The following is a 14,321-nucleotide window of genomic DNA, read 5'->3' on the forward strand; positions in this document are numbered from 1 at the left end:
CAGACTACAGCTAGAATACTGTGAATAGTTTTGGACACTTTATCTAAGTAAAGATATACTACAGTCATCAGAAGCATTCCAGAAAAAGTTCATTGGATTGATTCCAGATATGGAGGAGCAGATGCTGGAATCTGTACAGAAAACAAAAATGCTAGAAATCACAGCTGTGGAGCAAGTTTAGATGATTTTTCATCAGAGCTGACGTGAAATGTGGAGGGGACTGCATTTATTCAATAGTGGGGTGGAGCGCTGGGGGAGAAAGGGTGTTGATAGTTCAGATTAAATGATCGGAATGTGAGAACAGCAGAACAATGGTGTGTCTAACTGCCAGCCTGGAAAGAACAGATGTTTCCACTGGAGTGGGGGAAGGGGAGAGAGAATGTCACAGAGTCATAGAGATGTACAGCACGGAAACAGACACTTCGGTCCAACTCGCCCATGCCAGCCAGAAATCCCAACCCAATCTAGTCCCACTTGCCAGCACCTGACCCATATCGCTCCAAACCCTTTCTATTCATATACCCATCCAAATGCCTTTTAAATGTTGCAGTTGTACTAGTCTCCACTTCCTCTGGCAGCTCATTCCATATACATACTGTGTGAAAAAGTTGCCATTTAGGTCTCTTTTATATCTTTCTCCTTTCACCCTAAACCTATGCCCTCCAGTTCTGGACTCCCTCACCTCAGAGAAAAAACAAACTTTGTCTATTTACCCTATCCATGCCCCTCATGATTTTGTAAACCTCTATAAGGTCATCCCTCAGCCTCCGACGTTCCAGGGAAAACAGCCCCAGTCTGTTCAGCCTTGCCCTATAGCTCAAATCCTCCAACCCTGGCAACATCCTTGGAAATCTTTTCTGAACCCTTTCAAGTTTCACAACATCTTTCCGATAGGAAGGAGACCAGAATTGCACGCAATATTCCAACAGTGGCCTAACCAATGTCCTATATAGCCGCAACATGACCTCCCAACTCCTGTACTCAATACTCTGACCAATAAAGGAAGGCATACCAAACGCCTTCTTCACTATCCTATCTGTCTGCGACTCCACTTTCAAGGAGTTATGTACCTGCACTCCAAGGTCTCTTTGTTCAGCAACACTCCCTAGGACCTTACCATTAAGTTGGTAAAAACAATGACTGCAGATGCTGAAAACCAAATACTGGATTAGTGGTGCTGGAAGAGCACAGCAGTTCAGGCAGCATCCAACGAGCAGCGAAATCGACGTTTCGGGCAAAAGCCCTTCATCAGGAATAAAGGCAGTGAGCCTGAAGCGTGGAGAGATAAGCTAGAGGAGGGTGGGGTTGGGAGAAAGTAGCATAGAGTACAATGGGTGAGTGGGGGAGGAGATGAAGGTGATAGGTCAAGGAGGAGAGGGTGGAGAGGATAGGTGGAAAAGAAGATAGGCAGGTCGGACAAGTCCGGACAAGTTAAGGAGACAGTTACTGAGCTGGAAGTTTGAAACTAGGATGAGGTGGGGGAAGGGGAAATGAGGAAGCTGTTGAAGTCCACATTGATGCCATGGGGTTGAAGTGTTCCGAGGCGGAAGATGAGGCGTTCTTCCTCCAGGCGTCTGGTGGTGAGGGAGTGGCAGTGAAGGAGGCCCAGGACCTCCATGTCCTCGGCAGAGTGGGAGGGGGAGTTGAAATGTTGGGCCACGGGGCGGTTTGGTTGATTGGTGCGGGTGCCTCGGAGATGTTCCCTAAAGCGCTCTGCTAGGAGGTGCCCAGTCTCCCCAATGTAGAGGAGACCACATCGGGAGCAACGGATACAATAAATGATATTAGTGGATGTGCAGGTGAAGCTTTGATGGATGTGGAAGGCTCCTTTAGGGCCTTGGATAGAGATGAGGGAGGAGGTGTGGGCACAGGTTTTACAGTTCCTGCAGTGGCAGAGCAAAGTGCCAGAATGGGAGGGTGGGTCGTAGGGGGGTGTGGACCTGACCAGGTAGTCACGGAGGCAATGGTCTTTGCGGAAGGCGGAAAGGGGTGGGGAGGGAAATATATCCCTGGTGGTGGGGTCTTTTTGGAGGTGGCGGAAATGTCGGCGGATGATTTGGTTGATGCGAAGGTTTGTAGGGTGGAAGGTGAGCACCGGGGCGTTCTGTCCTTGTTACGGTTGGAGGGGTGGGGTCTGAGGGCAGAGGTGCGGGATGTGGACGAGATGCGTTGGAGGGCATCTTTAACCATGTGGGAAGGGAAATTGTGGTGTCTAAAGAAGGAGGCCATCTGGTGTGTCCTATGGTGGAACTGGTCCTCCTGGGAGCAGATACAGCGGAGGCGGAGAAATTGGGAATACGGGATGGCATTTTTGTAAGAGATAGGGTGGGAAGAGGTGTAATCCAGGTAGCTATGGGAGTCGGTGGGTTTGTAAAAAATGTCAGTGTCAAGTCGGTCGTCACTAATGGAGATGGGGAGGTCCAGGAAGGGGAGCGAGGTGTCAGAGATAGTCCAGGTAAATTTAAGGTCAGGGTGGAATGTGTTGGTGAAGTTGATGAATTGCTCAACCTCCTCGCGGGAGCACGAGGTGGCGCCAATGCAGTCATCAATGTAGCGGAGGAAGAGGTGGGGAGTGGTGCCGGTGTAATTACGGAAGATCAACTGTTCTACATAGCCAACAAAGAGACAGGCATAGCTGGGGCCCATACGTGTGCCCATGGCTACGCCTTTGGTCTGGAGGAAGTGGGAGGATTCAAAGGAGAAATTGTTAAGGGTGAGGACCAGTTCGGCCAAACGAATGAGAGTGTCAGTGGAAGGGTACTGTTGGGGACGTCTGGAGAGGAAAACACGGAGGGCTTGGAGACCCTGGTCATGGCGAATAGAGGTGTAGAGGGATTGGATATCCATGGTGAAGATAAGGCGTTGGGGGCCTTTAAGTGTATAAATCCTGCTAAGCTTTGCCTACCCAAAATGCAGCACCTCGCATTTATCTAAATTAAATGTCATGATAGAGAATGCAACACAAAGATTAAAGAAAGGGAGAAATGGGAGTGAGTTCACATCTGAAGTTGTTAAATTCAATATTAAGTCAAGAAAGTTTTAAAGTCTGTAGATGAGATGCTGTTCTGAGAACAAATGCTCAGCAAATGATTCATCTGGACTCAAAATGTTAGCTTGCTCTCTCTTCATGGATACTGTCTGACCCGCTGTGATCTCCAGCATTTGTTGTTTTCGCTACAGATTTCGGCATCTGCAGTAATTTGCTCTTTGATGATATGTTGTTTCGGCAGTTTGCCCTGTGGTTCACTGGAGCATTGGAGCACACTGAGGACACAGAAGTGGACATGTGAGCAGGACCTTGTGTTAGAATGACCGACTACGGAAAGTTCAGGATCATTCTTGCACACAGGCCAGAGGTGTTCAGCAAAGTTGTCCACCCAGTTTGCATTTGGTTTCTCCAATGTAGAGTAGGCCACATTGGCTGCAGCAAATGCAATAGACCAGATTGGAGGAGGTACATGTGAAATGGTGCTTGACCTGGAAAGATGGTTTAGGCCCTTGGATGGTGAGCAAGGAAGAGGTAAAGGGGCAGGTTTTGCACCTTCCTTAGTTACATGGGAAGGGGAGTGGTCTTGGTGGTTGAGGAATAGACTGGAGTGTCCCGGAGGGAATGGTTCCTGAGAAGTCCAGATGGGGAGTGAGGGCAAGGTGTGTTTGGTGGTGAAAGTTCTGCCAGAGTTCTGAAATTTCTTTCCATATCACTGCTGGTGTTTGCCAAAACACACTTCCACAGCGACTGCCAGTGACTTGGATTTACTCTCAGAGGCTTTCAATTCAAGTGTCACCCTTCATATTTTCAATGCACCCAGGATTACAAGTATCTCCAGGACATACACTGTTCTACACACTGCTATTCCTGCCATCCACAGTCAGTGCCGTGTGCCTCGTGAGCAGGCTTGATTCCACTCTGCAGCAATATCAACTCATCCACTCTCAAAGCTGTGTTGTTCCCCAGTTTCACTTCATCCTATGTCTCATCCATCGACTCAACAAAACACATTTTCTTTCTCTTTCAGACATTAAGACATGCAAGTTACAGCAACTTATGAACGTCAACATCCATCCTGCACTGCCTTCCCATTTCCGCCTCTCAAACCCCATCCCCTCCCATCCCAGTAAGGGAGTTAAAAGCATCTACTTTTTCCCAGTCCTCAGATCCATCCCTTTCTGTACCTCAGAGGTCACTCCACCCCAATCCCAGCTCTTACCGTATTTTCACCATACCTCCTGACCTGAGGCTGAATGTACTGTCCTCGGCAAAGGACTCAGCTTTACACCCTTATGGCCCTAGCTTAATGAATTTGGGACTCGCCATGACGTCGAACCGTCTCTCCACCACCTCCGACTTGTCCAGACCATGCCCACCTGCATCTGTGATTCCTCGGATGTCCTCTGCCATATTGACAATTTCCAGTTCCTTGGTTCTAACTGCCTCCTCTTCACCATGGTTGTCCAATCCCTGTATTCCTCCATTCTCCTCAACCAGAGGACTAAACACTCTCCTCCACCCCCACCCCCCTCTCCCCCCAATCCATTACCATTCTCCTCTGCTTGGCTAAACTTGTTCTCTCACTGAACAATTTCTCCTTGAATTCATCTTATTTCTTTGCCGAGTCAAAGGAGTGGCTACAGGCTCCCACATGGGTCCCAGTTACGTCTGTCTTTTTGTGGGGTGTGTGAAACGATTGTTGTTCCAGTCCTACACCAGCCCCTTCACACAACTCTTTACGGTACATCGACATCTGTTTTGGTGTCGGTTCATGTTCCCATCCGGACCTTGAAAAGTTTGTTAATTTTGCCTCTAATTTCTATCCCTCTATAACTTTCACATAGTCCATTTCTGACACATCCCTTCCTTTCATTAATCTCTGTCTCCATTTCAAGGAATAAACTGTCCACTGCCATCCACTACAAAACTACTGACTCCCATAGCTACCTTCACTACAGCTCTTCACACCCCACGGCCTGTAAGGATTTCATCCCGTTCTCCCAGTTCCTTTGTCTATGTTGTATCTGTTTGGGTGATGCCACCTTCCAAAACAGTGCTGCTGACATGGCTTGCTGTCCCATAACTCTGGTTTCCCACCCACTGATGCAGTTGAGGGCCCTGTCAGCCAATCACTCATGCTTCTGCCCCTGTGTGATCAGGTCCCCCTTGTCCTCACTTTTCATCCCACCAGCCTCTGCATTCAAAGGATCATCCTCCACCATTTCATATAACACCAGCAGAATGCCACCAAACACATCTGCCCCTCACTCCCCAGTCTGAATTTTGCAGTGACATTTCCCATTGGAACACCTTAGTCCATTCCTCAATGACGACCAACACTGCCCTCCCTTACCATGTCACCACAGAAGGTGCAACATCTGCTCCTTCACTTTGTCCTTGCTCACCATTCAAGGGCCTAAACAGTCTTTCCAGGTGAAGCAGCATTTCACCTGTTCCTCCTCCGATCTGATCTATTGCATTTGCTGCATCCAATGTGGCCTACTCTACATTGGAGAAACCAAACACCAACTGTGTGACCGCTTTGCAGAACACCTCCGGTCTGGGTTCTGTTGCAAGCATGACCCTGACCTTTCTGTAGCTGTTCATTTTAACACAGCGTCCAGCTTGCATGCCCACTTGCATGCTGCAATGCTCCGGCGAATCACATCACAAACTGAAGGAACAACATTTCACCTTCAGACTAGGCACTTCTCAACCTTCTGAACTTAATATTGGGTTCAACACCTTCAGATTATGAATTCACTCCCATTTCTTCCCTTTCTTTTATCATTACTTGTTACATTCTCTATCTCTATGTCCTCTCTCCCCATTTCCCCCACCCTCGTGGGACCATCTGTTCTTTCCAGTCTGGCAGTCAGACGTACCATTGTTCTACCATTCTGACATTCCAATCACTTCATCTGCACTATCAACACCCTTTTCCCCCCAGCACTCCATCCCCTACTATTGTGTAAATGCTGCCTTCTCCACTCTGCACATCAGCTCTGATGAGGAGTCATCTCAAATGGAAACACTAACTTGCTCTCTCTCCACAGACGCTGCCTGACCTACTGCAATTTCTGTGTATGGAGGGAGGTGACGAGAGGTTGAGTAGATGAGGCCTGTACTAATTGGCATATAGAAGAATGATAGCCGATCCTCTTGAAACGTACAAGATTCTTGAAGGCCTTGACAGGGTAGAAGTGGAAAGATTGTTTTCCCTTGTGGAAATGCCTACAACCAAAGGGCTTTATCTCAGAATGAGGGGTTTAATACAGTGCTAATGAGTAATTTCTTCTGTCATAGATAGTGACTCTGTGGAATTCTTTACTGTAGAAGGCTGTTAAAGCTGGGTCACCAAGCCCAAAATAGACATTTTTAATCAGGAAGGGAATCAAAAGGCATGGGAAAAGGCAGGATAGTGGAGTTGAGGATTGTCAAATCAAACCATGATCATTGAATGGCAGAGTAGATCCGATGAGCTGAATAGCCTACAATTCTTCTCATATGTCTTATGGTTTGACCAGTGAGTAGGCTATCGCTAAGCAAGTGCTGCTTGACAGCACTGTTGACGACATATTTTATCACTTTACTGATAATATTGGTTTTCTGATGGGTGGTAATTGGCTGCGTGGGAGTTGTCCTGCTGTGTGTACACAGGACATATCGAGGCAATTTTCCACGTGGACAAGTAGATGCAAGTACTGCTCCTCGGATGCTGCCTGAACTGCTCTGCTTTTCCAGCACCACTAACCCAGAAAGTAGATGCCAGTAGTTGTTCTTAAAACAATTTGGCTAGGAATGCACAGTTCTGGAGCACAGGTCTTCAATATGACTGATGGAATGTTTTTAATAGCCTTTGCAGTATCCAGTGCCTTCAACGTTTCTTGATAGCACATGGAGTGAATTGAATTGGTTGAAGACTGGTAACTGTGATGCTGAGGACCCCCAGAGAAGGCAAAGATGGACCATCAATTTGGCAGTCTGGGCTAAAGATTGTTGCAAATGCTTCAGCCGTATCTTTTGTTCTAATGTATTAGGCTCCCACATCATGAGTATGGAGATAGGAGGAGGAGGCTCCACAACTGTGAGTTGTTTAATTGTCCACCACCATTCACAACTGGATATGGCAGGATTGCAGAACTTGGATCTGATCTGTTGACTGTGGAGTTGATCAGCTGTCTGTCACTTGCTGTTTATGGTTTTTGGCATACAAGTTTGTTTTGTAGGCCCACCATGCTGACACAAATCCATGTTTAATCCTTTTCTCCTGAATTTAACAATGTTTTTAAGGTAACATTATGAAGAGCTTTATAATCTTTCCTCAAACTTGGGGATGTATGTGCATATTTGAAGAACAGTGAATGCATATTTGCATAGACTAAAATATTTTAAATAATCTTGCATCCTTGCTAGAGTAAATTGTTTATAATAAACTCATTGTTAATTTGAAAAAAAAACTACCTGATTTGTTTCTGATACTGACTTAAATACAATGTGATACCTATTGAACTGGCAATATCACTGCCCTTTTTAAATTGAAAGGTTGAAACGATGTGTGAGTTGGTTCGAGATCAGGTATAATGATGTGGTGAGAATGGTGGTTTATCAATCCTGATCAAAATGGATGTGGGGTTGAAAAGGCATCCATGCAGCATGCAGGGACAGTGCACTGAAGAAACAGTCGTATGATGTTTGGAACGAATAACCAGTAAGCTGCAGCTGGCCAGGTAACAACTCTGCTCTGCACGTAGAAATTTGTGCTGACTAGCTTCACAGGGAAGGAGAGGAGTATTGAAAGTGGAATACAAGTAAGTTGAGATGGGCTATTAATGTCATGAAAATGCAAGAAAATATAGTGATCACCATCAAGGTGAAATTCAGAAATTGCTATTTCAAGCTTAAGGGTAAAATTGCAAACATTTTTGCAATGTCTGATTTTGTACTTCTCTCCATAATTTTCCCACCTTTCTTGATATATCCCATGCCATATTTCCCATCCAATCATATCCAGGAGGAGGAAATTCCATCCAATAGTTTCAGTTTTGTCAATATTTAAAAATAAGAGATTTACCTAGTACCTGATGCCAGATAAGCAGACTCAAATTTAACGACAGCTGAATGGTCAAGAGATGGATTCAGGTAAGGTAGATCTGGTAAGCTCGTCTGCAGCGGAAAATAGTGCTATGTACTTAGACGAAATTGTCAAGAGGCAGCTTGATGATGAAAAATGAGGAAGACATGGATAGATCCTTGGGGACATCAGAGATAACGATTCAAGAACTGGAGAAGAAAACAATGCATATGATGCTCTGTTTATGATTACATAAAAATGGATTCAGGTGAGTTGCAGTCTCACCCAACTGGATGATTATGGAGAAGGCATTGGAGAAGGATGGTGCAGTCAACCATGCAAGAGGCTGTAGACAGGTTAATGAGGACAAGGAAACACCATTTACAACAAAAACAGAAACTCAGCAGGTCTGACAATATCTGTAGAGAAAAAGCAAAAAGTTAACATTCCAGGTCAGCAACACTTCTTCAGAACTCAATTTTCCTTTGTCACCAATTAGTATATAATTCATAATTGTGAGAAGAGTTTTTTCCTGTATTGTGGCAGGGGTGAAAATCTGATAGGAGTGATTCTAACATGGATTTCTGGGGAAGATTAGTATAGCTTTGGTACACAACAACACATCTAAGGACTTCGGAGAGGAAAGGAAGTTTGAAATAGAAGTACCTCAATAAAGTTGAGGATTAACAGTTTCTGCAACATCTCCATGCGGCCAATGATCGAAGCAATTAGCACAGTCTTGTCATGCTGTACAAGTTGATATGTTCTTTCCAAGTTTAGTTACCTGCAATCCCTTTTGATGAACTCAAGACAGAAAGCTTCAACTTTATGTCTCCTATTTCCAATATCAAAGTACTGATGGTTGTTTCGGAGGTTCTATTATGAGTGAGTTTGGGGGATAGTGTGTTCTATGTAGGGATATAACACTCCAGTATTTACAATGAGTGCGCAAGCCTCAGATGACCTCATGAGTTGATCCAGTGAAGCTAAAGATCCAGAGACAGAGGTACTGCTGCAGACCACCAGTGCAACACAAGGAGGACGGTTTGCTATTTGAAGACACAAGAAGCATATGTGATAAAAGAGAAGTATTTCAAAGGGAGACTTCAATTAACACAATATAAATTAGTAAAACTCAAGTGACTTTAAGTCAGACTTTGTAAGTTTAATGTGCAACTGCTTCACAACTCGGTGCATAAGGAAATCCACAAGAGATTGTGATCACCTTGAGTTGGCATTCAGAAATGACCCAGTTAAATGTACAAAAAAATAGAAGTTAAGATGCCCCAAGTGATATTAACTGTAGAACCATTAAGTTTAATATGATCAGGAACATAATTATGCTTAAGACTATGAACCCAATTTATAAGTTAAAAAATAAAAATTCCAAAAAGGGAAGAATTGAAACAAATGCATTACACCAAAAAACTGCTTATGAATCATTTATAAAAGACAAATATAACACTTTTGAAAGAATAATTCTGGGACATGCAGGACAAATACAATTTAATGGCATCATACTCAAACTGAAAAAGCATATTTTTTTTTTAATTAAGAGAGATACTTTTGTGAATATCTTAAATGTGTTCTCTCTTTACCAAACAGGATGAGCAAAATGTATATTTTGCTTTTCTTCACTTTTGGTAGCCTTGAAGAATTCACAGCTCTGAAGAAGAAGAATTCAGTGTCCTCTGCTTTCTTAATTATTGCAAATAGTCTAAATGTGAAGTTCCCTGAAATGTTCCCTTGTGGAATATCACACATCATAACTTTGGATTCTGAGAGATAAACTTTTACCTTCTCATGCTTTATAACATTTCATTGCTGGCAACTACTTCTACACTCTCGCTTATCCACTGTTCTTAAAACCTATGTTGAGGCACTTCATCTTACATTTTACATGCCTTCTCGTTTGTATGCAATCTCAGTGCTGTTTTTTTCATATTCTCAACTCATACTCTGCTCTCTCCACCATCCTACTTCCCTGCCATTTCCATCACAATAGATGAGGTAGGGACTTTGTATGTGGGTATTAAATAATCCAAGCAGTTTAGAGATTCACAATAATTCGAATGGCTACATCATATACCAAGGACATCCACTCTTGTAATTTTATTTATCCAAATGACATTAAGACTGTGTTTTGTTAAAGTGATAATACCTTTCCGATGAAGCTGAAGGGACCCTAGTAGACAGACTGATTTCAGCATTTCTGTTGTGTACATCTCCAGACAGCACTGAAGCTGGATGTAAAGCCTGCAAATTTCTGGATGGATTTCCCCATCTTCAGCACTGAAGAACATAAGATCAACAATTAACATTAATAAATTTTAATTTCAAAAATGTTTTAAAAATTCATTTCATTCGAAATCATTGCAATGAGATGTCTAACATTTCTTTGTTTTACTGTAGTTCAAAATAAATCACTTTCAAAGAAATATGGGTCTAGCATTAATGCTGTTTTACAATGTCTTACAGAGACACAATTATAACTTGCTAAAATCTGCTTTTGGGGAGATATAATTTGTGAGCTTCACAGCAGCCAATTTTAAAAGAACAATATTTTACACCCTGGGCATCTCTCCATTGTCTCATAGCAATGAAATATGAATTGATAGCATAAAGTAGCAATTATTTTATAACTGTCAAATAAAGAGCTGTCGATATATAATACTTAAAATATTGACATTATAAATATTACTTCTGGATTTCTGCTACGATTGAGGCTAAAGGGATGCAGTTTCCCTTTCTAGTTCCATGCCAATTTCAATAGGTTGGTGAAATGGTCAATTCTTATTTAATTTGCTCAATGGATGCAGTTGGGGTGGTGGGGGGTGGGGTGGATTCCAGGATTTTGTTCCCACAACACTCAAGGTATGGTGATATATTTCCAAGTCAAAGTGGTGAGCAGCTTGGAGGGAACCTTGTTGTTGGTGGTGTTCCCATGCATTTGCTCTTCTTGTCCTTCTACATGGTAGTGGTCCTGGGTTTGGAAGATGCTGTGTAAGGACCTTTGGTGAATTTCTGTAATGCATTTGTAGATGGTACACACTACTGCTACTTATTGAGCATCAATGGTGTAAAGAGTGAATGTTTGTCAATATGGTATTAATCAAGCAGGCTGCTTTGCTCTGGATGTCATTGAATTTCTTAATTGTTGTTGAAGCTGCCCATATTCTCAGCAAGTGGGAAAGATTTAAACATAATTCTGACTTGCGCTTTGTAGATGAAGAACAGGCTTTGGGGAGTCAGGAAATGAGTTACTCACTGCAGTATTCCTAGCCTCTGCTCTGTAGCCACAATATTTATATGGTTAGTCCAGTTCAGTTTCTGGTCAATGGTAACCCCACGAAAAGGGGGAATTCAGTGATGGTATAGGTCTCAAACTAAGAACAGGTCAGCCAGATTTTTTCACCAATAACAAAAAACTGGTTAATACCAAAACAGATTTCTCAATGTTGCAAAGGTGAACCACATGGGGTTCTCAAGACAGCGGCAGTGTACGGGCTCCTGTGCTTGAGCTTGTCTTCTTCGTCCACTTTTTCTTTTTCCTTTACTCCCCATTTTTCTTTTCTCAGTTTTATTTAGCTTTCACTCAAAACAAGCTGATAAAGACAGCTCTTCAGTAGGAAGGCAGCTTTGATGGGTTCTGGAGCAGCGTCATCAGCATCTTCAGAGACAGCGTGGCTACAGAATCAGCCGGCCTGTGAAGCCCAGAGTGGGACTCTCGTTTCTGAGTGAAGTGACACTCTGGCGATTGCATGGTGTGGGCTGGTGTAGCTAGGACTGGGGGCTCTAGTGGTGGCATGGTGTAGCTGGGACTGGGGACTTTAGCAGTGGCATGGTGTGGGCTGGTGAAGCTGGGATTGGGGGCTTTAGCAGTGGCATGGCATGGCATGGCCTGGTGTAGCCTGGATTGGGGCTCTGTCAGTGGGATGGTGTGGGCTGGTGTAGCTCAGAGCAGTACTCTGGTGGCAGCATGGTGTGGGCTGGTAAAGCCTGAAGAGGGATTCTGGCGGCAGCCTGGTGGAGGCTGGTGAAGGCCAGAGTGGGTGCTCTGTCAGTGGGATGGTGTGGGCTGGTGTAGCTCAGAGCGTGATTGTAGCAGCAGAGAAGGGAAAGCTGGACTCTAAGTTATCTTTCCCTTTTTTTAAATTTTAAGTTAATGTGAATGTCACCTATGCATGGTGACGGTACACAATTTTCACTGGACTTTATATTGAATACACATGACAATTTGGACTCTGCAAGTATCTAGCTACCCTCCTAGAAGACTAACATATGTAAACAAATTGAAGCAAAAAAAAAAGAAAACTGGATAAGTTAACAGAGAGAGAGACAGAGAGAGACAGAGAGAGACAGAGAGAGACACAGAGAGAGGGCCATGTGACCCCTCTGTGAATGTTCTTCTGATTGTCATGTTATGATTTGCATCGATGGTGGTGAAAATGCTAGAGAGTCTTATAAAATACACGGTAACAGAACACTTGGAAAGCATTAAGGGGGTTGGACAAAGCCAGCAGGAGTTTATGAAAAGCAAATTGTGCTTAGCAAATTTACTAGAGTTTTGAGGACTCAGAATAGATATGAAAAAGAAATCATTGGATATGGTGTATTTTGATTTTCGAATGGTTTTTGACAAGGTTGCACCTCAGAGGTTAGTAGTTAAAATTAAAGCAGATGAGATTAGCAGTAATATATTGGCATGGATTGAAAAGTGGTTGACAGGCAGGAAACAAAGAGTGAAAATAAATGTCTTTTTCCAGATGGCAGGCACAAGGGGTCACACAAGGTTTGGTGTTTGGGCACTAGACTTTCATATATGACCTGGATGAGGGAACCAAAATTTAAAATTTCCCAGTTTTCTGATGATAACTGTACTGGGAAGAGATAAGTTATGAGGACACAAGGAGGCTTCAAGGTGATTTAGACAAGTTGAATGAGTGGGCAAATCCACGGCAGATGCAGTACAACATAGATAAATATGAAATGACATACATTTGAGAAAACCAGAAAGAAAGAGTCTTATTTAAAGTGGTGATATATTGGTAAGTGTAGATGTACAAAAAAGGTTTGGGTGGTCATAGTAGACCAGTCAAATAGTCAGATAGCTGCAGTAAGCAATTAGAAAGGCAGAGGTATATTGTAAGAGGTTTTGAGTTCAAAAGTAGACATGTCTTACTGCAGTTATACAGGGTCTTGCTGAAACTACAGCTGGAATATTGCGTGCAGTTGTCTCCGTACGTAAGAAAGGACATACTAGCTATAACAGAAGTGCACCAAACATTCACTAGGCTGACACCTGGGCTGAACAATCCGATGAGAAGACATTGGTTCAACTGGGTCTGGATTCGCTAGAGTTTAGATGGATAAGCAGCAGTCTGATTCAAACATCCAAAATTCTAACAGGGCTGAATAGACTAGATGGAGGAAGAGTTTCCTTTAGTTGGAAAGTCTGGAACCACAGTCTCAAGATACGGAGTAGAGTATTTAGAACTAAGATGAAGAAATGATTCTTCACTCAAAAGGATAGTGAGCCTGTGGAATTCTCTATTGCAGAAAGCTATGGAGAGCAAGCCATTGAATATATTCAGGAAAGAGATTGATAAATATTTTGATATTTGAGGAACAAGAGGGAAGGTAGGATTATGGCATCAAGATAAAGCATCAGCCATTATCATATTGAACAGGTCCTCTAGTCCTGGATGTTCCCGAAAGGGGAAACAATCTTTCCACATCTGCCCTATCAAGTTCCCTAAGAATCTTGCATGTTTCAATGCAGCTGCCTCTCATGTTTTTAAACTCCAATGAGTACAGAGCCAATTTATTCAACCTTTCCTCTTTTCAGACATTCCCACCATAACCAGGTTCAAACTAGTGAAATTCTCTGGACTGCCTTCAATGCCAATATATCTTTACTGAGACAAAGTGTCCAAAACTGTTCACGTTTTTCCTAGCTATGGTTTGACTTTTTAATATTTACTCCCTTTGAAATGAAGGCTAACATTCCATTGGCCTTCCTTAATACCTGCTGAATGTATATTTTAGCTTTTTGTATTTAATACAGGAGGACGTCCAAATGTCTCTGGTCTGCAGCTTTCTGCAATTTTTCTCCATTTAAATAATATTCAGCTCTTCTATTCCTCTTGCCAAAGTGCATAAATTCATTTCCCCACATCATATTCCATCTGCTAAGTTTTTGCCTACTCACTTAATCCATTTCTATCCCACTAGAGACTGTTTGTGTCGTCCACACCT

At 43.1% G+C, this 14,321-nt stretch overlaps 1 protein-coding gene across 1 annotated transcript in view; it reads right to left on the reverse strand.

Moving 5' to 3' along the window:
- rgs7bpa (regulator of G protein signaling 7 binding protein a) overlaps positions 1-14,321 on the reverse strand; it is a 106,187-nt gene that overhangs the window by 30,516 nt on the left and 61,350 nt on the right. The window contains exon 3 of the mRNA XM_072570862.1: positions 10,225-10,355. Coding sequence (XP_072426963.1) covers positions 10,225-10,355 — 131 coding nt within the window. The remainder of the gene's footprint in view (positions 1-10,224; positions 10,356-14,321) is intronic.

The sequence above is a fragment of the Chiloscyllium punctatum genome, chromosome 1, assembly GCF_047496795.1.
Source record: "Chiloscyllium punctatum isolate Juve2018m chromosome 1, sChiPun1.3, whole genome shotgun sequence".
In the NCBI taxonomy this organism is placed as follows: Eukaryota; Metazoa; Chordata; class Chondrichthyes; order Orectolobiformes; family Hemiscylliidae; genus Chiloscyllium; species Chiloscyllium punctatum.